Below are 23,619 nucleotides of genomic sequence, written 5' to 3'. Positions count from 1 at the left end.
TCTCTGTCTTTCTCTCAGTGTCACTGCATGTCCTTCATTTGTCTCCCTACTCTCTTCAATCTGCCTGCTTCTTTTATTCATTTGAATCTCCTTTGTGTTTTTGTTTGTTCTCTCTCTCATACACACACACACACACACACACACACACACACACACACACACACACACTGCCTAATACAATATTCACTTTGTCTTACCAAAGGCAGTTAAAAGCACAAACACTCACATCAGCGTCCTATTTTGATCAGATTGCATTAGATCCTAGAGTGAAGGCTTGTGTTTGTTTTTTCGCTTACAGCCTGTGAATTAATGAGTTTGTTTTCTCAGTCAGCGTTGCCCAGATGCCTACATGCAGACGGGTGTTAGTTGTTCTTAGGCGGAGCAGGATAATCTGTCACCAGGAGTCTGTTGGAGACACGGGAGTTGCTGGAATGTAGGGCGAACCCTATCCTTTCATCCTTCAGCTCTTTTCCTTTCTTTTCCATTATTTCTCATCTTTCTTTCCGATTCGCACCCATCATTCCCTCACTGCTCCATGTAATAGCTTGCTCTTCCTCTCCGCTGCTTTTCCTGCGTTCAGTTTAAGTGGTCCCAGGCCTCTGGACCAACCAAAAATCCAGCCCTGGAAAAGAAAAATAGGAAACAAAAAGGACAAACCCCAAAGCTCAAGAACTGGGCCAACTTGTCAGACATTTACAATTTTTTTACGAAGCCTCAGTTCTAAGAAATATTCAAAGGAAGAAAGGGCTTTAGTCAGGTTGAAATGTACTTATATTTCAAATGTTTGTTTAAGTTCTTAATATTTAGACTATTTAGCCCATAGGCCCTTATTTAAAGTTTTCAGTACATGACCGATATGGTCTATATGATTCCATAAAGAAAAAGAAAGAAGTTAGAATGATAAAAAACAGTCGTGGTCCAGGTCAAACCTTTAATTCTTTATTGATTCTGGCTGTAGAATCTACTTTACTAATGAAAAGTGTATTTGAAGAAGCTGAGACAGTTGACAGTTCATTGTGGTGCTATTTGTAACCCTTAGTGTATACACTCATGTAAAAACATATTAAACACACATCCATTTCATTTTCAGAAACAAAACAAAATGACTGTGCATGTTACTATAGTTTATAGTTAAGTATAGTACAATACTGAAAGCAGCACAGTAGCCCTTTGTCCAGATTCCACATATTTAGTTTGGAGGCTACAGTTGCTGCGTGGTATGTAGAGTCGCTGACAGAGGGGACGCACTTCATGTTTCTGTACATGATGTGAGGGGTGTCTGAGACAAAGAGAAATGCACTGAGATAATCTGTAGGTGTGTGTGTGTGTGTGTGTGTGTGTGTGTGTGTGTGTGTGTGTGTGTGTGTGTGTGTGTGTGTGTGTGCTGAGGCATCAGTGTGGAGGTGTTTTTGATCTGGAAAGATTCTCTGTAGGAGTGCAAAATGTGCTTCACTGTGACTGTATGCATGTGTGTGTGTAAGTGTGTGTTTGAGGTTAACTGTGGATTGTGGTTGTGGAGTGATTGTGTGTGTCTGTGACAGAGAGACAGAGTAATTGCATCTGATGTAGACATGTGTGTATCTCAAGGTGTCACTTCATGTGTGTGGTGTCGACTGCATCTCTCATAAGACAGCCCACAGATGGCGTCCTGGCCCGAGCACAGACAACACACAGAGGGAGGAATTAGACACATGGGGAGGGAAAATTGACAGTAAAGAGAGGGGGAGCTGAAAAAAGGAGATGAAAACAAGGTCAGACCAATGAGCACAGATGGGAAGGAAGCCCAAGTTGGAAGAAGGGAGAGAAGGTGCCAGTGATGTTTGAGGAAAAAGAAAAAGTAAAGGGAAGAGTGCAAAAATGGAAAAGAAGAAAGAACAAGATAACAAAGGGGGAAAAAATGGAACGTTAAAAAGCCAGATAAGGAAAATTTAGCGTGAGAAATCCAATATAAACACTGTGGCTGATAAAATCTGTCCTTGATTGTTTCTATTTGCAGGGATGGAAACACAACTGTCGTGCTGATAAAAAATCCCCTCCTCCTGTGACTGTTCTCATTGTTTCTCCTGCTTATGGATGAAATTAGATTAGTTATCAGTGAGAGCAGGACCACATTTCTTCATTGTGTCCTGGTGAAGTTGGTTTCTTCATTTCTTGGCACAGCAGGTTTGAAATGAGCCTGAAGAGGGAAATAGATTGAGTCCATGCAGCAACTTAAAGTAGAAACAGATTTGAAATGGTCTCATGACTCTCAGGGAAATGATTAAGACATGACACCTCTGTAATATGAATATGAAGAAAAAGATGAATAAATAACATTGATTGGCTTGAAGAATCCAGTCAGTAGAGCAGATACCTCCACCAAGCCACAACCGTTCCATTAAATCGAAAAAAGCTGCAACAAATTCAACCTAATCTTAGATATTAGATATTTTTTAATCAAGTTCAATGACTTATTACCTTGGAAATTATACTGGATATTAAAGAAAGAAAAAAAAATCCTGGAACCACCCACTGATCTTTTTTTTCTTTCTGTTTTAGCAATATAGTCTGATATGCACTATAAGGTACCATGTTATTTATTAACACATCTTTGGGGTTATTACTGTGATGTTTGTTGTATAATGTGGATTTGTTCATGCATATTTTCATGGCAGAACATGGGTGAAGAATCCAAGGCAAATTTTTCATTTTCTGGGACAATACATTTAATCTGGAATCTTAAATCTTAGTCCTGCTGTATTAACATTATCAATATATATATTATATAAATATAAAAAGTTACTTCAGTTTGTCTTTTAGTACTTTTTGAATATTTTCAGCACATATGTTATAGTACTGATAACCTTGTAAGAATTACTAGTGCTGGTTGTTATGGTGATGGTGTGCTAGCTTGCTAAATTAAATACATAGATATGTAGATTTAATTTCTTTAGTGATACTGTAGTTGACCACAATAATAAATGGACAGGATACAAAGTTATTAGTCACATCTAATTTAGAGATATAAAAATAGTGTATTTCATATAGACAATTTGTTATCCTTAACAAAATGTAACTCTTTAGAGCAGAGTTTACACTGTGAGGCTCGACGGCCTCTGGATAAACACCTACCAGCTACCTCAGGGATGATCTGGGGGATAAATCTAACACCTCACCATGTTCCTCTAAGTCCAAGGATCCCCTGATGGATTTAGAAGCAGTTTAGAAAGGTCAGTGCACAGCAGAATCAGTGCGGCACATATGCACATAATCAACAGAAGTATGGAAGATGAATAGAAAAGGGAAATGTCCGCAAAGGAGTGGAAACTTCAATGAATGTTAAAGAAACGTGAGAGGGAGGGGGACAGAGGAGGAAGAGAGGGGGATGATGAATGAAAGATCTTTGAATGTAGAGAGAAAACAAATGATGGAGCGATGAAAGAGAAGAAGAGGATGAATGAAGGAATGAAAAAAACAAGCATTCGACGAAATGCAAATACCAGAGGAGTGCAGAGTAAAAAGAGGTCATGGTGGTGGATAGAGATAAATAGACGGAAATAAAGACAGACAAGGGATAAGAAAATGAAAAGGAAAGGAAAAGACAGAGTGGCTTTGACCATGGAGATTACTCAGGACCCCACTTACACTCTGCATGTGTGTGTGTGTGTGTCTCGGTGTTTGTGTTCCAAAGCCAACCCCAGTGTCTATAGCTATGGCAGTTGTTTTAACACGAGCGCAACAAATCACAGCAGTAGACACGCACCAAGGGGGTTCAAGTCCTGGAAAACTATTTATCTAAACTTTCTACACTCTGCCACACCCTGAAAACTGAAGAACCGCAGCAGCTCACTTCCCTGCTGTCCTCCAGGGCTCCGACCCACCCTCTGTGAACCCATCTGATCTATTGTTTTATCCTGCGCTGGTCACTTTTCTTCTGTCTGTACCATGCTCTGTTCTGCCCTGTTACTCTCATTTCCTCTCAGTGTCAGCACCACATGCTTTTTAAAACCCGATGTTTTATAAGGATTCTGATTGGATTCCCACATATTTTTATAATTCTGATATTGTAACATTTTATTTGTCGAATAAAGATGTTTAAATGTTTGGGTAATACTCAGTATGCACACAAATATGGGTACTCAACACAACAAGGGCAACGCAGAAAATCTGCTGAAAGTAGCTGCTGAATCTGTGCTCTCTGTGTTCTCTGTGTCGGTGAGTGCCTGGGTTTTTACACACATTGTGCATATGCAAACATACTCTACTGTTTCTCATGAAGATTGATGTTGGCAAAGATCAAAGCCATTGTTTTTGATTGTTTTCCTGCAGCAACCCGACATTTGAATTAAGTTATTAATGTGGTTCTTATTTAGATCTGCAGATCTGTCAAAGTATGAGTAATTTTTTGTCCAAGTGCAATTTTTTCTGATAATTTTGGTTTTAGTTAGTTAATTGATGCTTGATTGACAGACTGAGACTGACTTGCTCCATCCCCTGATGGCTACCGTGCACACTCATTGCTCCAAATGCACAAGATGGCAGCGTTTGTATCTGGGATATTTTCGCTTCATATCTGCAGAGGCGTTGTTCATCTTTATACAGTCTATAGCTTCACTAAGGCAGCGTTGCCTGTTCACATTCATCATCCTGGGTCAAAGTTAGCGGGTGACTGAGGTTTCAGCAAATGCAAATTGTGATTTTCAAAATTGCATGTTTCTTCTTGGTTATTCTGATATGTTTTCATCACAACAAACACCCCACCCAAGACCCCTGTACTACTTTAAAATATATCTGTAGTTTGTGAGCGACAATCATTTGTCTCCTGTGAAACTGATGCCTTGAAAAGTCCACCCAGAGCTTTCAATACCTCCCACAAGCTCACAATAACCCCTTGTGAAAACGTTTTGTTCACTTGGACTAATGTTGAACTTGGCATCCACTTGTAAGCCACTGTCGCCAAGTGCATGCTGAGTTGTGGTGTTTTACTGCTGCAGCTTGAGGAAGAACCATCCACCACTCGTTCTGTGAAAACATCCTTGGTTCTGCTCGCGTTTTTATTTCACTGGAGACATTAAAGGATTAACGGACATTTCCCATGGTACAGCTGGACATTCCTGCAGAGCACAGCAAGAGCACAAAGAAATCAGAAAGAGAAAAACATCACATAAATGATTACACACAAGAACAAACCATGACACAGCAAAAGACAGTTCCTCTTGTCTTCTCATGTTGTTGTGGTGTCCTGCCTTTTGGCTCAGAAGCATGAGTCCAAAGCAGAGGAGGCCAGAGGTGCCAGGTACACTTTTCATGCAGGATGGGAAGCATTACATGTCACACACACACTGAGATGCTGTGCCTGTCACCAACACAAATGCACCCTCTCTGTCAGCAATCAATTAGTTCCACTGGAGCCGCTGACAAGAAGAGCTGAGCACAATGGCTCCACTGTGGACTGACGTGTCTATTAAACAGCAGCTGACAAACATTACGCTGAGCTGACACTAGAGGAAAAGCCACTGTTCACACATGTGCATACATCTGTGTGTTTGACTGTAAATAGACAGAGTGCTGCTGGATGTGCACTGCAGCGCAGGGTTTTAATGGCCTTTCTTTTTGCAGAGCAAAGCATAAATTTTACACTTTCAGCATTTTATTTTATTTTTGATGAAATACTGAAATCTGGAAGTGTCGAGAAATATTTGTCTGTTTCTATTCTGATGTTTTTTCTTAAGGTTCTTGTTATACTTTTTATTCATTTTAAACAGGCGCTTTTCTCTGGAATATCATTTATTTGAAAACTTTTTAATCCAAGTATTAGAATAGTCAAAATATTTTGAATGAACTTTTTATTTCTTTTTGTATTTTCAAGCAGACATTACAAACTTACAAACCATGTATATAAATCAAAAGAATTCAAAAAGGACATGTACATCCCTTTGGATAGCATGTAACAAAGGATATCATATTACACCTTTTGTTGGTTAACTGTGCATAGAAATGACATGATACATAGATCGGGAATGTGAATTTTAGTTGTCATGGAACCACTCCACCTATCATTTCCAAATAGGGACCCCAGATCTTTCTGAAAACATTTGAGCTGTTATTAACTCTGTAAATGAGCTAAAGAAGCTTGTTGTTAATATACAGTATATAACAATAGCTGACCAGAGGCCAGAATCATTTACTTTTCTATTTTTTGCAATTTCCAACAGCAACACTTAAAAATGTAAAATATATAGTTATGAAATGTTTGTTGTAATAATGAGAAAAAAATGGCAAACAATAGTTTTGACAAAAATTGAGAAAGAAGAGAAATGTACAGCGTTCCAGCTATCTGTTACATTCAATTAGTAGAGTGTGTGTGCTGATTCACATGCCAACAGCAAATTAGAGATTTAGAGGCCTCGGATAAGATGTCTGGGGAGCGATGGATGAGAGTTAAAGAGTCAAGTCCAAGAAGAGAGTTAGGGAGAGAGACAGCACTTTTCCTTCTGGAGGGAGGTATACATATGAGTGATGATGAAAGGGAGTAGGGATGACGCCAGGAAGGATGAGGACTAAGGAAAGATGAGTGATTTCTTAGATTAAAGCATAAAGAGGGGAGATCAAGAAAGGAAATAAATAGTGATGAGAAAAAGGATGAGGAAAATCAGGTGTAAAGAGTAGAGAAGTTTGTCATGGATCATTTTGGATGAGAGAGATAAAGTAAGAGGTGTGTGTGTGTGGTACGGGTGAGAAATAGAGTGAGAGTGGATTAAAAATGGGAGGAAAAAAGATAAAAGTGGACAAAAGAGATAGGATAGAGAGATGGATTGAAATTAAATAAACAACTTGCCATCAGGGAGGGAAGAAGAAGAAAAAGGAGAGGAGGGGGGAGATGATGAAATGAGGGAGGAAAGGGGAGAGGAGGGTGAGGGTTGATGAGGATCAAGGGTGATGAGGTAACACCCTATATGCTGGGTTTTGCCCCAGTAGGGAAGATCGGGTAACAGGAACTCTGATAGGCAGAGCGAGGAGATGCCTTGAATATGTCAGTGTTTTTGTGCACGTGTGTGCACTCCCTTTGTCGCCCTCATCTCTCGTGGTTTCATCACATGATCAAATGTGATACAAATGTAAGCTGTGTGGCTAAAATGTCACATCCAGTGAGGAGCAGGAACAGGTTGGCAGGAAATCCTGGGATTTACTCTGTCATGGTTTATCTGGCCTGTGGCATCTCTGCCAAGACAAATCATTCTGAAAAGAAAAGTTATCTGAACTTCTCAGCAGCTGCTAAACTGTACCCACAACACTTCAAATACACATCTCCCTGCTCTGTAACAAAGATACCAGTATTAACATTATAAACATTTGATTTCAAGGCCTTAAATCTGAATGAACCTCTCATTTATCCCCATACTTTTTCTATGGCAGCAGGAATACCACACCTTTGTTGTTAAATTAGTTTTCCTTCAAAATGTTGAGAAATTTCACTGAATAAGTCAGTTTTGAGCTAAGTTTGGCATCAGAGGACATATCAAAGAATCATCAAGTAGTCATAGCGTAACCTATACACATTCTGTATCTAATTTAGTGGGTTAGTGAGATTTTTCAATATGGTCAATAATGATGGAACAAACAAAATATTTGAAACCTGGAATTGCAGTGGCACTGACATTGGCAAAAACAGAAACAAGTGTGAGTTTTAAAGAAGCTTCATGTGCAAAGTTTTTGGACTTTTCTGCTCTTAAAAACACACACACTTTTCAAATAAAAAATAGGACCAAATATTAAAGGAAAATGTATCCAGTTTTTCTTTGAAATTATATTATTCTTGATAAAATATGTATGAAATTTAAAAATTTAGGATTTAGGTCAGAGAGAGCTTCATAACCAGACACAAAGAGCCACTATAAGTGAATGTAAAGGATGAGCAGGAAATACGAGACTCGGGAGAGGAGGATGAGGAGTGGAGAGCGAAGGAGAAGCGCCATGAAATGACTTTTTGTGCATGCGGCAGATTCCAGAAATAGTTGGCACACTGCAACAATATACAGCCAAGATGTAATGGTACCCTGGGAAACCTGTCAGCACTGTAATGAGTCTAATGAGTCTTTTTAGTGTTTGTTTGTGTATCGAAGAGGAATCTGAAGAGAAAGAGACTGACCCTAAGTTCTGCCAGCTGAGATAGTCATAGGTGTGACTGAATAGTCTTATTGGTTTGTGTGTGTTTCTGGTACTCATTTGCATCACAGGGTTCTAATAGGCTTCAGATGTCCCCCCCCCCCCCCCACACACTGATACTATTTAATGTGCGTGTGTGTGTGTGTGTGTGTCTTTGCTTAATTTGTACATCACAGAGTTCAGCACTACACATGAACTTTTTCTCTGACTGCAGCTCTCTTAGAAAATATGTTTTCCTCCTGATTCTCATCTTGAGCACAGCTTTACTCATGTTTCACAACCTGGGATTCTTACTTTTAATGACGTTTTATATTTGTACTTTTCTCTAATTACAGTTATAAAAGTCAAAGACAGCTGGAGATTTTTCATTGTGGCTGTTAAGCGATGCTCCTAACATGAGTGCCTGTATAAGAGCTCCTGGTGAGGATAACAATGACACGATAACATCTTTAATAAAAAGTAGAGTATGTGCTGTAAATGCTGTGGACAACATGTTTTTAATTTGGTGGTTTACTATCAGAATTTTGAGTTTACAAGCTCTTAGCACTTCCCCACACAAGAAGTGTGCAGTTTAAATCAAAACGCAGTAGCTATGGATGAATGTACACTAAGCATTTATTGACTAAATAAGGAAAAGACAAGGATCCATGTTTAGGAGTTCAGGGGAATACTTAAGATCACCTTGACATATGCACTTTGTTTCTCAATTTTAGTATTATTATTATTATTATTGATTTTACTCATAAACGTTTATGTATCTTTAATCGAGCGATTCCAACCAGATGCAATTGTAATCTGCAATCTGTACGCTAAGTAAGGTAGCAGCAGAAGGCTTTTGGCATGGTAAGCATAGAGGCGGAAATCAGGGGGATACAGCCTAGTCTAAGTAAAAGACAAATAATTCATTTAAAAAAAAACTGCTCTGCTAAAGCTCAGTAATATATTTTATCTTCATTATTTAATCCCTGCAGAAAAATGTAGAAGGAACCAGTTGTGACTTCATGATGAGTTATGTGCTGCAGTGCTGCTCATAACTGGAGGGGCATGAGGGTTGTCCCAGCATGCATTTGGCAAGTGGCATGGTACACCATGGATACATACAGACAAATATTCACATCTACATTTGTCACCACATGCTCTTAACTCCATGTCTCTGGACTGTCAGGGGAAATGAGACCAGGTGGAAACCTGTGCCGACAGAGAGAGATTATGCAAACATTTCCCAGAAAGACCATTAAACATGATGCAAAAAGCAGTTGCTGCCATTTCATACGTCCTAGTTGAGGGCAACACTGGAAGTGTATTCACATCATAATGCTGCCCCTTAGTTTCATCACACTCCTTTATCTTAACTTAGAAGTTTAATTATATTTTGTTGGCCCTTGTGTGAGGAAAGGATTACATAAACTCCCCAGATCTAAGAAAAATATGCAAATAATCAGTGTCTTTCATCAGCAGCAGTGAATTCAGATTTGACAGACACCAGGTCTGTGCCTGACTGAGCAGAACATTGACAATGTAAACAAATCTCAGAATAAATTATTACCTACATATCTTTGTAGTGGCTCGGACTGCGTGATGCGATATAGCTGAGATTTGACACGTACAATGAAACCAGATGCTCTATCGCGTGTCGCTTTGGTTTGGCACGGCTGCTGTTTGTCAATGCGGAGTCGGCTGGTTGCACTCAGGGGGTACGAGGTGCATTGGAGACAGATGTAGAAGTTTCCCTCAGGATGCTGTCAGAGATTTTGTAGATGGATAGGGTCTTATAGGACACAAGATGGATAAAAAGAGAGACAAGGGACGGCGATCTTGAAGCAGAGGGGAGAGAGACAGGAAGACAGATGGAGAGACATGAGAAGTGAAACACAAGACAGATTCAAAAGTCACATTAAGAGAGGGAAAAAAACACCAGGGAGGAAGTAAAGGATGCATAGACAGAAGAGACAGAACATGATGGAGAGTAGAGTGAGGTTAAATGGAGAGACGGAAGAGAGGTGAAGATGGATAGACAGCAGGAGAAAGAGAGGTTGGTGAGAGGTGAGGCTGTAGTGTGGTATCCACACTGAGCCGATGAGCTGCTGGAGTGATAACAAGCTACAGATGGAAGCTGTTAGCTTGTGTGTGTTTGTGTGTGTGTGCAGTGGAAGTTTTTGTTTTTAGATTTGTTTATATTTACTGAGTGATTTATGAGATTCAAAGGTAGAAGAAGACATCAGAGAGGACATTAGACCTGGCAGAGGGAATCAGAGAGATAACTTCTCCATCTGTGGATGAAAGTTAAGGAAACTGGATCAAACTCTTATCATACAACCAATGCACAATAAGACACACATCTGAGAAAGAGATAATGCTGCTATGCACATTCTATGCACCTATTTTAACCCAAAGATCATCTTACCTTAACTTTCACAAAGTGGTTTTTATTACTTTTTAGTACTTATCCTGTCAATCGTCATAGTTTAAAAGGAAATTGTCTTCTCTCCTGCTCATTATTCATTCTTCTGTCCTTCAGTTAGCTGGGTCAGATAGTGCACCCTCATATTTGATGAACACACATAGTTTACAAAAATTCGATAGCTGTACCCTGGTAACCTGACAGTGTCCATCCTCTGTAATCTCTCCTGTCAAAACAGAGAGGTGTGCTGTGAACACTAAATCCTGACCCGATATCTGTGAAAGGCCTCAGCTCACACACACACACACACACACACACACACACACACACACACACACACACACACACACACACAGATAAACATGCAAAACCATATCCTTGTCTCATCACACGCATGCACACCCACACATGTTTTCTTGTCAGTCTTCATCACTCTCCCTGCAACTGCAGGTCATCACAGGCCTCAGAGCTGTGTGGAAACTGTTGAACCCGAGGAGACAGAGAGTCATCAGCTGTGGACGCGTAGAGCCGCCCTCATGTTCTGCTGATAAACTATCATGAAAACACTGATCAGACCTTCCTGCTGAAACATCTGGATTCTGCATATCTGCCGCTATCGGTGCAGGGTATTTAGGTGCTTTCAGACATGTTGGACATTAACTGACATTTTCTGGAGGGGCCTATGTGAGAACTGTCCACGTCAGTTGCTCAGAACATTTTCAGGAATATTCCAGACCCAGAAAATGTCTGAATGCAGCTGGAAACAAATATCAAAATGTAGGGCTGGGTGATATGAACCATTTCAAACTTTTACGTCGATGTAGATTCATGAATGATTATTTAAATTGTCCAACAGCCACAACGGTACATAAATTTAATCTAGACTGAGGAAACAACAAATTTGACATAAAAATGACATATATTTCCATTATCTTATTCAAAACAATTTCACCCTTTGCATCTTCTAATTAGGTTCTGTTCCTCATCTTCCTCTACCAGTGCCCAATAAATCCACCAGACATCAACCCTCTCTGTCTGTCTCTCTCTCTACTCATTATTTTCTAACTCTTACCAGATGTAAAAATCCACCCTCATCTCTTCTCTCTCCAACTTTATCTTTCTTTCTTAACTTTCTCTGACTATGCCATTCCGTACCTTGTCCCTGATGCCTCCCTGTTTGAGTGTCTTCAGTGCTATATTTTCCCAGCAGTGTTAAATTTTTATGTCCTGTCTTTTTTACAAAGCCGTTCCCCTTATCGCTGTCTTCAGATGTGTTTTCAGAGCATTTAGCAGGCATGGATGTACGCTTCAGTGATGATTCACCCAATTTTGCGAATGGATTTGATTTGTCTGTTGCAGAGAAACCTTTAGGGAATTTATATGCAGTAGAGAGAATAGATGATGAAGTGTTAAACTGTTAAAGTTTCCTCTGCTCTAGTAATGAGGTTGACCGAATGAGAGACTGTTTGAATGTGTGTAGTATTATAAACATAATCTTATTGGGCATTTTAAAGATGTCAGAGGGCTCTGGGAAATTGTAATAGATGATTTTCATTATTTTCATTTTCTGATTTTAGCTTGACAAGTAAATCAAGTGACCTAATAATAACATTTTGATAAATGGATTAATAATTCTTACTCGTAGCCCTAAAGTGATGATGTATTAAGCGTGTGGGAGTTTATGACTTAAGAAACAGAGACTTCTTAGAAAAAAAAAGGAAATCAACTGTTTGTGTGTGTGAAGGCCTCAGTGATGGACAAGGTGTCACTGGTGCAGGGCCCCATGTGCTTCACTCAGTCAATACCTTTGCTGAGTGGCAAGTGAGTGAGGCTGTTTTCTCACAGGTTGTGTGTGTGTGTGTGTGTGTGTGTGTGTGTGTGTGTGTGTGTGTGTGTGTGTTTAGGACCTGGTGAAAAAAGAGAAAAGAATAACGAGTGTGACAGACTAGTGATGAGCGATAGACAGAGAGACGATTCAGACGAAGGACTCCTCCACCAAGTTTGAAATACCAATGACGTCTTCTCACACACATCTCTCTTTCCACATCTTGTTACCTAGACAGAGAGAGTGTCAGAGAGAGAGAGAGGGTGATACAGGAGAAGAGACGGTATGAAAACAGAGAGAAGAGGTGTTTGTGTGAGAAAGTGGAAGGTGTGGAAGCTGCAGGAGACTGACAGGCTGAGAAGCAGCAGGCTTGTGCTTGTGTTTATGCACTGGTGTGTGCATACTGTGTTTGTGCATGTGTGTGTGTGTGTGTGTGTGTGTGTAAAGGCGAGGGAGGACACCCGGCATGTAGCTGAACTTGAATTCAACCCGCTCCTGCAGGGTTGCATCAACCTTTTGACTGTGAAGCTGTCTCTCAGAAGGGAGAGCCAGGTGCATCCTGGTGTGTAGTGTTGCACTGTTCTCAACCGGCCTGTCTAGAATGTTCTATTTTCTTGTCCTGTGTTATTGCTTAGGAGCTACTTCAGAATTATTCCATGTCATCAGTGAGTCCTCCTCAAACAGTTCTACAATTCACTTTTTATTGTTTGTGTGCTGGACGATGTGTGAAGAGCTTTTCAAAACAGTCTACGGTGCAGAGTGAAGTAGGAAACTTTGTGTTCATCCTACCTGGTTTATCTCCAGTGAAGACTTTCTACTCATGTTTTTCATAAAACTTAATCATAAAACTGAATTTGCTTTATCACATTTCATGTGAGTGGTTTATATGTAAGAATGAATGATTAACTGAGCTGCCATTAAGCAACCATGAATATCTTTGTCAGTCATTAATGAAATAAAACAACAAACTATAACAAATTACCAAAATGATCTGGCAGGGATTTAAACTTGAGGTTTGACCCAGTTGCCATTTCATACATTTGCTCATCCTTTCCTTTCCTCTCTCTGCAGACCTGCTGTCCACCAACAGGTCTTCTGTCTTCAGCGGTCACCACGGTCAGCTCTCTCTCACCGCTGTCTTCCTGGATGAGTACCGCGACCGTCTCTTCCTGGGAGGGAAAGACATCCTGTACTCTCTCATGCTGGGACCTGTCAGCAGCGAGTCTAAAGAGGTGAGCCTTTGAAATGCAGTAAATAATATCAGTCAAACTGCTGTTATTTTTTATGTATTCTGTTCTGCTTTCAGGGTTGATTTACAGTAAAAGGTTAGTTACAGTACAGTCTACATGCAGAACAGTAATTACATTTTGATTTAAGTTGCAGTGATTTAAGTGGTGTCAGTCATGATGTACAGCTTAAAGAGATGGGCATGGAAATCTGTGTTTTTCCTGCGTTCACTTTGTGCAGAACATCTGGTAAAACACTCCTCATCATAAATCAACCATCAACTTGAGCAGCCGTTTTATTTTATAATACTTTTATTATGCTACTATTGCATTAGTGAAACAGTTTCAGAAAACAGTGATGAAATTTAAAAAAAGTCTGTTTTAGAAGTAAAGCTAAGAATGAATGGATTACACATGTAAATTGCTCCTAATTAATAGTTTCTTTGTGATACAGAGTCTTGTTATCATGTCTGTTTTCACCTCGGGCTCTTGATCTATAAACAGCAGCCTTCAAACATACTCTTCAATCAAATTTTATGTCCTCCATCCTTCCTTTACCAAACACGTTCACGGTCTCATACCATTGCTGCAGGAACACCTGTAAAAGTGCAGCCATAAATCAAGCATTGTGTTTCTATCTACTTCACCTCTAATCTGTGTATGAATTTGTCATTAAGGCTCATGTCAAACACTTACAGATTCTTTTGGTTTGCCAGAAACACATGAGAGAATCATTATGATCCAGTTTCACTTTCAACACAGTGAGTCTCACCAACAGGGAATAACGTATGCTCTCATGGTATTGTTTCATTTATCCTAAATATTACATCATTGATTAGCTGTTTGAATAAAGTTTATTCATTTTGAGAAGAATCATATTAATATGCTTCATGTCACTGATGCAATGATTTGGCATCTTGGTTTAAATCAAGAAGACCAAATACAGTATGTTAACAATTATGGAAAAATATGGGTCTCATTTTCCAATGGAATTTATGTTTAGAGTAATTTATTCAGTGCAACAGCAGACATGGATATGAGTTGTGCTGTTTGTAGAGTTAGGGAGTTATTTCACCTTTGAGTTATACCTTCAGAGTTTTTGGAAGGCTTCAGTACCAGGGACATGAGTAGATTTAAAGGGATAGTTGAAAATTCACTCAATATCTACTCACCACCATGCTGATGGAGGGGTGGGTGAAGGGTGTTTGAGTCCGCAAAACGCTTTTGGAGTCTGAGGGGTAAACAGCGTTGCAGCTGAATCCAGCACAGTTGAAGTAACTGGTGTCCTCTTCTTCAGACGTAATAAAACAACTGAAAAAAGACAACATGCCTCTGTACTGCTCATGTGGTGTCATCCAAGTGTCAGCAAGCCCTGACATTCAAATTCAACTGGAAATGGCGTCATTTACACTATAGTTTAAGCCTTAAAGTCCACTGATAGCTTCTTCGGAGGTGGATTCACGTACCCTCAGGCACTTTGGAACACCACACACACTCTCGCCTAAGGGCACGTGCCATGCAGCATAGCCACTTTCGGTAGCAGACATTTAGGCTTAAAACTTGGTGTAAATGATGCCGTGTTGAGTCAAATTTAAATGTCAGGGTTTGCGGACACTTGGATGACATCACACGAACAGTACAGAGGCATGTTGTGTTTTTCAGTTTTTTTATTACGTCTGAAGAAGAGGTCATTTTGGCTGAAACACTGTTTACCCCTGAGACTCCTGAAGTGCTTTGTGGACTTCACCCACACCTTCATCAGCATAGTGGTGAGTAGATAATGGGTGAATTTGTGTCTGTGTAGAGGAAAAATTTGAAAAAAATATGCAGCCAATATTTTCCATATATTTTATTTTCCATTGAAAGACAGGGTTCTAGTATGCAAAGAACAAAAATACATCTCTACGACAGAAAAAGAGAGAAATCCCCAGTGTGCTTCAACCACTTAAACCACTTAAAGAGCTTTACATATGTTTGTGTGTGTGTGTGTGTGTGTGCGCACACACGTGCGTGTGTGTGTGTGAATGAATGAGTGAATTTCAGTGCTCCTACTTGGGTTGAAGACATTAAGTGAATGGGTGAATGGGGAATTTCAGATCAGGATGCCGCCCACCTCGTCCGCACTTTTATTCTCCCTCATCCCTCGCTCAGCCTCCTTTCACTGTTCTCTTGGCTGATGATCACACATGATGCTCGCTGATACTTAATGCCTGTGCTTCTGTCCCTGCCAGCCATTGTGAGATCTTTCAGCGATGCCAGTTCAGTGAAACAAATGTTTACAAGACTCCAAAGTGTGCCAAACGCACCATAAACCACTGCTAACAGAAGGAGAGAAAAAAAATTATTGAATGAATTCAAACAATTTTTGACATTTTATCTGTCAGTGTTGCTATGACGAGCAGCTCTAGTGTTGAAAAGTCATGATCACTGCATCGTTATATAAAATTACAACCTTGGGATCTTGCTGAGGATTCTTGAGGTTTGAAACAAACACTTAACATATTCACTTTCTTTCTGAGTTTGAGGTTAGAAAATAAATACCATGTTAATTTACAACAGAACAAGATGCATTTGTGTTTCTGTCTACAGAAGCAGATTATTTACAGATGTAAACTATGTTTCTACCCCAGTACCATACTTTACCTAATGAAACAAAATCGTATTTCAACCTTCTCGTCTCAGTTTTGAAAAGAAAATGTTGTCATGAAAAGACTAATTATCTTTCATTTTAAGATATGTATTTTGGGTTGAAGGTCATCCTCATCCCTTTGTTTGTTTGTTAATTTCTTCCTTTTTTCCTTCCTTACTTTCTTCATTGCTAACTTTCTTTCTTCCTTACTTTCTTACCTCCTTCCATCCTTACTTTCTACCTTAGTTCCTTCATTCCTTAGCTCCTTAGTCTTCTGAAGAAAGAACTGATTCATCCTGAAATGAAAAAAGATGAAAAATAAATTTTCCTAACTTACATTGAAGACAATTTTTCATTCATTACTTTCTATGCATTTGATAAAAATTCAATTTTCATTACCAGAATTAAGTCAGAAACCACTGAGAAATATGTTTTGGTAGCCAAGTCTTCCAGCTCAAACCAACTTTCTATATCACTTGCACATCAAAAACATGTTTGCCGTCCTCAGTTTCCACTATAAATCTGATCAGCACTGCAGTAAAATAATAAAAGGGAGTACGATCAAATTCTTAACTCAAGGCTTTTGTTGAAAATAAGTTAAATGCTGTTATATCAGCATGGTGTTTCTGCCCAGGCTTTAAACTGGATCCAACACTGACTGAGTCACATCTGAGAGGGGAAACATTTCACTTAATGCAACCACCCGCAAAAACACTGAAACAAATTATGATTTAGCCCAAGTAAATGTTTCAAATGATGGGATAATTAGTCAACTTTAAACATTAATTTTTGGTATCTGGTATACAATCTGATTGCTGTTTATAAAATGTTCCATGTGTTCTTTTTGGCTTTTGGAAATGTGTTTGGCACGTGTCAAAATCTTTGTCATGTCTTTCAGCATTTTCAAATGACTGGTTTATTTTTCTCAGTGTTTGGTTACGTACAGTGTATGTATGATTTTGGAGATGGTTGCTAGTGAAGTTGGATTAATCTGTTCTGCCTCAATGGAAAACTGTGTAAAAAGAATTATATGGTGATAAAATCAGAAGAGATTTGAAGCTTCTCTCCAAGAGTTGTGTGCAGTAGTTTGCACTGTTGCCTCAGGAGAAGGATTTGTGTTCAAACCTGCTTGCCAGTCTGGGCCTTTCTGTGTTGAGTTTGGATATTCTCCTTGTGCTTGTTTGGGTTATCTCCAAGTACACAGTAGGCATCTGTTGACTCTAAATTTCCTGCAGGTGTTAATGTGAGCATGGATGGTTGTGGTTCTCTTTATATTGACCCTCTGATGACCTGTTGACTTGTCTGGGGTTTGTCCAGCCTCAGGATTAGCTGCTCTTCTACACCCCTCAAAGGATAAGCGGAGTAAATGGATGGATGTTTAGCCTTGATGCATCCTGATTCAGTTAAATATAAACTCTCGATCTTTCAGCTGCTGCTGAATTTTGCAATATAGTATAGTCCAGTTCTTTTATTGTCAGTAAGAGTTACTGCATAAGTTCACTGCACATAAATCATACAAGCAAAAGAATGAAGCCAAAATATAAAGTTGATAGAGAAAGTTTTTTTCATATTAATGACCACAAGGTAAATGACAACCTTGATAAAAGTGATGCATTGATTTGTAAATTCTATTGTGTCCATGTTGTAAAAACTAAGTCTGGTTCATCAAAGTTTCAGCAGTTGTTTCCTCTCATTCCTCAAGTGATACATTGTGGACTTTATCTCTTTCCTTGGATGTTTAGTAGCTGGCACATGAACAAAGATTTTTATGTCTACCCGCTCAAGCATTGTGTCATGGTGTTTTGACAAGATCCAGTTTATTCACAAGGTCAGTTGAAAGTGTTGGAAAGTTAATGTCTTTGCACTTGAAACAAAGACTGCTAAGCTAAGTGCTCAAAAATATAACAAATGTGAATAATTTTCCAGGGTGGATTAAAAATTAAAGAGGCCCTTGAAGAGGCCCAGTCACAGCAATGACGGGTCAGGAAACAGCTAAACAGAGGAGGGAACATAACACATGGACGGCCAGTGGAGGTCAGCCATAACTTGTGTCGTGCAGGAATCTTGGATGATGGATGGGATTGAAACCATTGTCAGCCAGGTTTTAGCCAGGGTCTGACTTAATCAGTATCAGTCAGGCGTGTTATCCGGCTGCTCTAGGTCAGACTGTGAGTGTGAGCCAGGCCTTTTAGCGGGCACACGTCCATATCAGTCCAGCATCATGACAAAGAAACTCACCAAGAGATCTTAACCACTTTAGGCCAAGCCCAACACCGACTCTAATTCAGTGGCATGAAACCAATAATTGTTTCTCATGAATTCCAACTGTTGCAGGCCAGTTTTTTTTTTCTTACTAAATCAGGTCAGGTGTGATTGAGGAGGTTTATATTGAAAACATCAGTAGAGCTTTATGTTATGCTGAGAGTTTTAACCAACACTAATATATTCATTACATGGAATGTTTACATTTTATTTGCGGTCAACCTTACTCTTAGTATTACTTAGAAAATTTGGGAAGATATGCTTATTCCGTTTCTTTTCAAGAGAAACGGAATAAGCATAAACTGTGGATTTAATCCTCTGAATGTAAAATACTGAGACTTACTATATCAATCAATCAATCAAATGTATTTATATAGCACGGTATCACAACAAGCAGTTGTCTCAGGGTGCTGCAAAAAAATCCATGATCTTAAGAAACACAAAATCCAACTTGTTCCACACCGAGCAAGCATGAGCAACAGTGGGGAGGAAAAACTATATAAAGCCAAGACTTTCCATAGTAACACTTCTTGTAAGTGCATCTTCCTCTTATTCTTCATTTTCTTTGTGGTTAAATCATATAATTGTAATTTAAGGTTTAAAGTCCAAGTTACACTGAGGAGGAGGAAAATTAGCTGTATGAATGTGCCAAAAGAAAATCTATATTGTAAATGTGATTTTAAAGTATTTTCCAGTCTGAAGCAACAAATGTGTCAAATAATTCACAGTTTAAGTATCTAGAGGACGTTTTTTCGTTCTTGGCACATTTCCATTTCTTTAACAGAAAAAAACTAGCATTACGTCCCCACTGTTCCACGTCTCAGCCAACCAGTCAAGTTGCAGGAAATATGGTCACAATCTCCCTGTTTGTTCCTGAGTTATGGCCAGAAAAGTGTATTTGCAGAACACACAGTGAAGTTCACTTTTGACCATTTGGGTATAAACTACTTAATCATTTAGTTCTATCAGACATTTGTGTCAGTTATCTTAACCTTTGACCTTTAACCACTAAAATCTAATCTGTTCATCTTTCCCAAGATATCACAAAATGGAATTAATTGACAGAAAGACGGACAAGCTGAAAACATCCCTCCGGTCATAAATAATACAGAGGCAGAAAAAAAGCTGGAAGAATGGAAATGTGGGGAAATATGACTGAAAAAAAATTAAACAACTCTCAAAATATTCCTGAATGCATAACACAGGACTCACACGGAGGCTTCAGTGGATATGATGCTCATTCCCTTTGAATAGGGTGATCTCATGTGTTACCAAACTGCATTGTTATTCAGTTGTGTCCCAGTTGTCTAAATGAAAGCACAGCCAATCAAATCATGTTTAAACAAACACACAGTGCAGAAGCTAGCCAATCAAATCATGTTCATGTGGTCAAGGGGCCTGAGGCAGCTGGTGAATCTGGTGTGTTCATCTGGCTGTGGGTTTCATTTCCCTTATACTTCTCTTTAGCATTGTATTGAACGGTATTATGGTACATAAGCTTGAGAGCGGGATATGTTGTGTGATCCAAGTTGTGTGATCCAATGTTGTTGTAGTTGTGATCACATACGTGTGAGTGTAGGTTTTTCCTTTTCCTTACATGTTTAGGCACTGTCGGGGTTGAGTACTGCATTTACAGTTCACTATATTAAAGCACAGCTCACGAGTTTGTGTAAAACAGTTCCTGATTCACACACTTTATTCATACATCACTTTTGATAAAGATGACTGTGAGATTTTAGTTTTCAATGTGTTTCAGTCATTGTGATCTACAATCAATCCACTATTCTGTCTGTGAAGACTTTCAATTCTTGATGGACAAGTTGAAATATATTTCATATTTGAAAGTTTTCCTGCTGATATCAAATTGAAGGTGTGATGAGTTTCAGAACAGAAACAGGTTCAGTTTAAAACCAACGACTCAGAAACTTTCATTCATATCAGCTGTCTCTGTCACTTCATCCAAGTTTCAAGTCACACTGTTAAACAACACAGTAGCATATCTATAACAGTATAGACCACGGACTCACACATGCTCCCATACGCACTGAACACAGACATGGTAATGTAAGTCAGAAACATTAGCGCTGCTCTCTGGTTTCTATTCTCCATGTTAGCAAAAACAAAGCAATGTTTCCTACTGGACCAGACAAAGACTTACTGTCTCTGAGAAACTGCCTCTGGTAGTCGCCTTGAAACTGCAGCATTACACATGTCATTGCAGCTCCGACACTGGGGCAGAGTCAGACTTTCCTCTTCAGGGGCAGTTGGATTTCATTTTTCATTTCCAGAGAGTGGTGTGAAAACTAGCCCCATTGTTTCAGATCCAACTTTTTATTTCATGCTTATCTGACCTTCACCTCATCTCCTCATTGGATTTGGAAAGAGCGAGAGAAAGACCTTTCCTAATCTGAAAATCTTGGATCCATCCTGTGAGAACTTGACTTGAAAATTGTTTTATTTATTTATATCTTGTTTTGCTTTTGTAAGCTTCATATGGAGACACCGAAAGACCGACTGAGCACAGCTTTCCAGTTTGTTTGGAGCAAATGGTCTCATTTCATTTCCAGGCGCAAAACAGAAGAAGCTGATTTTTGAATTCCTTTATAGAATAAAAAAGCAAACACTGCACATTGTTGGCCAAATAACTCAGAATAATCATTGGTTGTTCTTAGTATAGTGCTTATTAACTGTGTCATTTTTGGGGGGGGGCTTATCAGTTTTAATTCCAGTAATTAACATATCTCATTACTGAATTAATGTGGCAGATGTGTCTGGTGCTGAAATGAAAAATGTGAATATTGTAATTAACTAGCAAAATCAATCTCCTGCAACAATCTCCTAAGTAGGTCCAGAGAAACTGTGTGGAGTCAGTGGGTTATCCAGAGTAAACAGTTCATTGTTTTAGTGCGGGCATGATGCCGTTGGTCATTAATCTATTCATTTAAAGTTGTCAGCATCACAAGAGAAATCCTTTTCACCTCTTTTTATTGGGGTGGAGGCAGAAATCTTTGAGACATCGATGAGACGATGATGTCATAACCTGAACATGTGAAATCTAAATGATCTGTTCGGCCAAAGTAAAATGAGTGAAGTAAAATAAATCCCACTATGTTGTTTTGTGATGTGTGTGAACCAACCTATATCCACTGGCTTGTGCTTCTGGTTTTATAACTGAAATGATGGATGTGTCCGTCTTGTCTCAATTACGATTTCAGTTTTACAAGCCAAAACTTCACTCCACACGCTCCTCATTCCAAAGCCTTTTCTTCAACATTGTGGCATCCCCTCTGCTCAATTTGCTTCTAATTACAATAAGTTGGATTTGCAGCGAGAATAATTCAAATTTAATGACACAGCAGCTGATTATTATGTTTGGATTGTATAAACAGTCACACACAGTGTGGCAATTACATTTTGCAATATGGCTGAATAAAGGTGCTTGTCTTCAAGTTATGAGGTCGTTAATCATCTCTTTCTTCCTCTTTTTCTGTTCTTCTGTCTTTCTCTTTTTTTGGTCTTCCTTCCATAGATCAACTGGCCCCCGTTACCTGGCAATAGAAAGGAGTGTATTGAAACAGGGAAAGAGCAGGTAAGCAACATCCAGTTAATTACTCTATGATACATTTTTTAAATAATATTTGTTTTCGGAAGAGGTGGATGATTTATTTCATAGAAGCTTTTTCTGAAACACTTTCTTCATAAAGCTGAACAAATTGTGCACTTGTTGATGGATAATAAAACATGGATAACCCATGTTGACTCTGTCTTTGTGACCATTTTCTTATTCAGACTTTTTGACCTTTTGCTTTTGTTTATTAACATTAGAGCAAGTTGTCACTCCACACCACATGAGAAGAGTAAAGTGGTACACTAGTAATGTCCTGTGGTTTGTGAAGCACCATTATCTAACCTTTATTTAATATTCAGAGAAGAATATGTTAAGATCCTCCTTATGTTCATAAAGCAACAATGAATGAAGTGACTGGGTTTATCCATGATGTTGAGCAGCCAGAATGCCTCCAGTTACAAAACAGTGAGGTAACTCTCTCCATGGCACATGTGTCCGGCAAACTCTGGCTTGTCAAGTTGGTCCCTGTGCTCTCAGAGATTTTGGCTTCTCACCAACCGAATCCTGAGGCCACGTCAGCATCTTCTCTGCTCTGCTCTTACCGACTCGCTCCGATTCTGCTCAGTTCATTACAGTGCTAAATCTTTATGGGATAAAAGCTCTCTATGCATTTGCTGTACTTTCTAAACAGCAGTCCGAGAATGCCTGGCACATATGATGGGAGGTACAAAATTTCCCCTCAGCATTGTACCCTCAAAGGCACTCTTAATCAGTTAAGTGACATGTCATGTTGTGCTGACTCTTCAGTTTCCTACACCCTAAAGCAGTTGGTCTAGTTGCTGCTCCCCAACATAAATGAAAAATGTACAGTAAATTATATGACTCAGCAGTCTAATAAACTTTGTCTCTGAAGTGTAAAACCGCACTCAAGATAATTTAATAGTCATAATGAAATTTCAAAGTTGCCATGTCTGAGGCCAGAACGATGCTTTCAGAAGAGGGTTGTAGTTGTAAACCTTTATTGGTTCTGTGGTGATGTAAAGGGAGGAGGGGCTGTATCTCTTAACAAAAGACCAGAAGGGAACGAGGGGTGAGCCTTCAGCAACACAATGGAACAATTTATCTTGGCCACACTTAGGTGGGGGGGCACATATTGAGGCAGGTTGAATATGCAGATGAAGGAATATGCATCTTCCTGATTTGCATATTCCTTGTAGTTACTGAATATGAAGTGAAATATTCACAAAATATCACCGTTATTACCATATAACTATTATTATCAGTATTCAGGGAGAATTCCAACTCATTTTAATCATGTGCAGTGATGGATTACAGTAATCAAATATCTCATATATGCTGTAGTCACTAAATGTTCTTCAGAATCAAATCCATATTTGAATGAATACAGTTATAATGTAGGGTTTTCTAAGTTTGAATGAGTGTGTTTGGAACTTGCTTCAGTGACAGGACAAATGAGAAAAACTACATGCTGGATACCATTGACAATTTATTGCAAGAAAAAGAAAGGCTCTGATTTTATAGTTGACATTTTCAATGCAGTTC

The 23,619-nt window shown here is 39.1% G+C and overlaps 1 protein-coding gene across 2 annotated transcripts in view; it reads left to right on the top strand.

Moving 5' to 3' along the window:
- Nucleotides 1–23,619, top strand: part of sema3bl (sema domain, immunoglobulin domain (Ig), short basic domain, secreted, (semaphorin) 3bl) — a 63,273-nt gene that overhangs the window by 4,361 nt on the left and 35,293 nt on the right. For both annotated transcript variants that reach the window (XM_020089484.2, XM_020089483.2), the window contains exons 2-3: nucleotides 13,443–13,603; nucleotides 22,018–22,077. In XM_020089484.2, the coding sequence (XP_019945043.2) occupies nucleotides 13,443–13,603; nucleotides 22,018–22,077 (221 nt within the window). The remainder of the gene's footprint in view (nucleotides 1–13,442; nucleotides 13,604–22,017; nucleotides 22,078–23,619) is intronic.

Source organism: Paralichthys olivaceus, chromosome 6 (assembly GCF_024713975.1).
Source record: "Paralichthys olivaceus isolate ysfri-2021 chromosome 6, ASM2471397v2, whole genome shotgun sequence".
In the NCBI taxonomy this organism is placed as follows: domain Eukaryota; kingdom Metazoa; phylum Chordata; class Actinopteri; order Pleuronectiformes; family Paralichthyidae; genus Paralichthys; species Paralichthys olivaceus.
The sequence above is the reverse complement of the archived record's forward strand: the minus strand, read 5'-3'. Positions and strand labels throughout refer to the sequence as shown.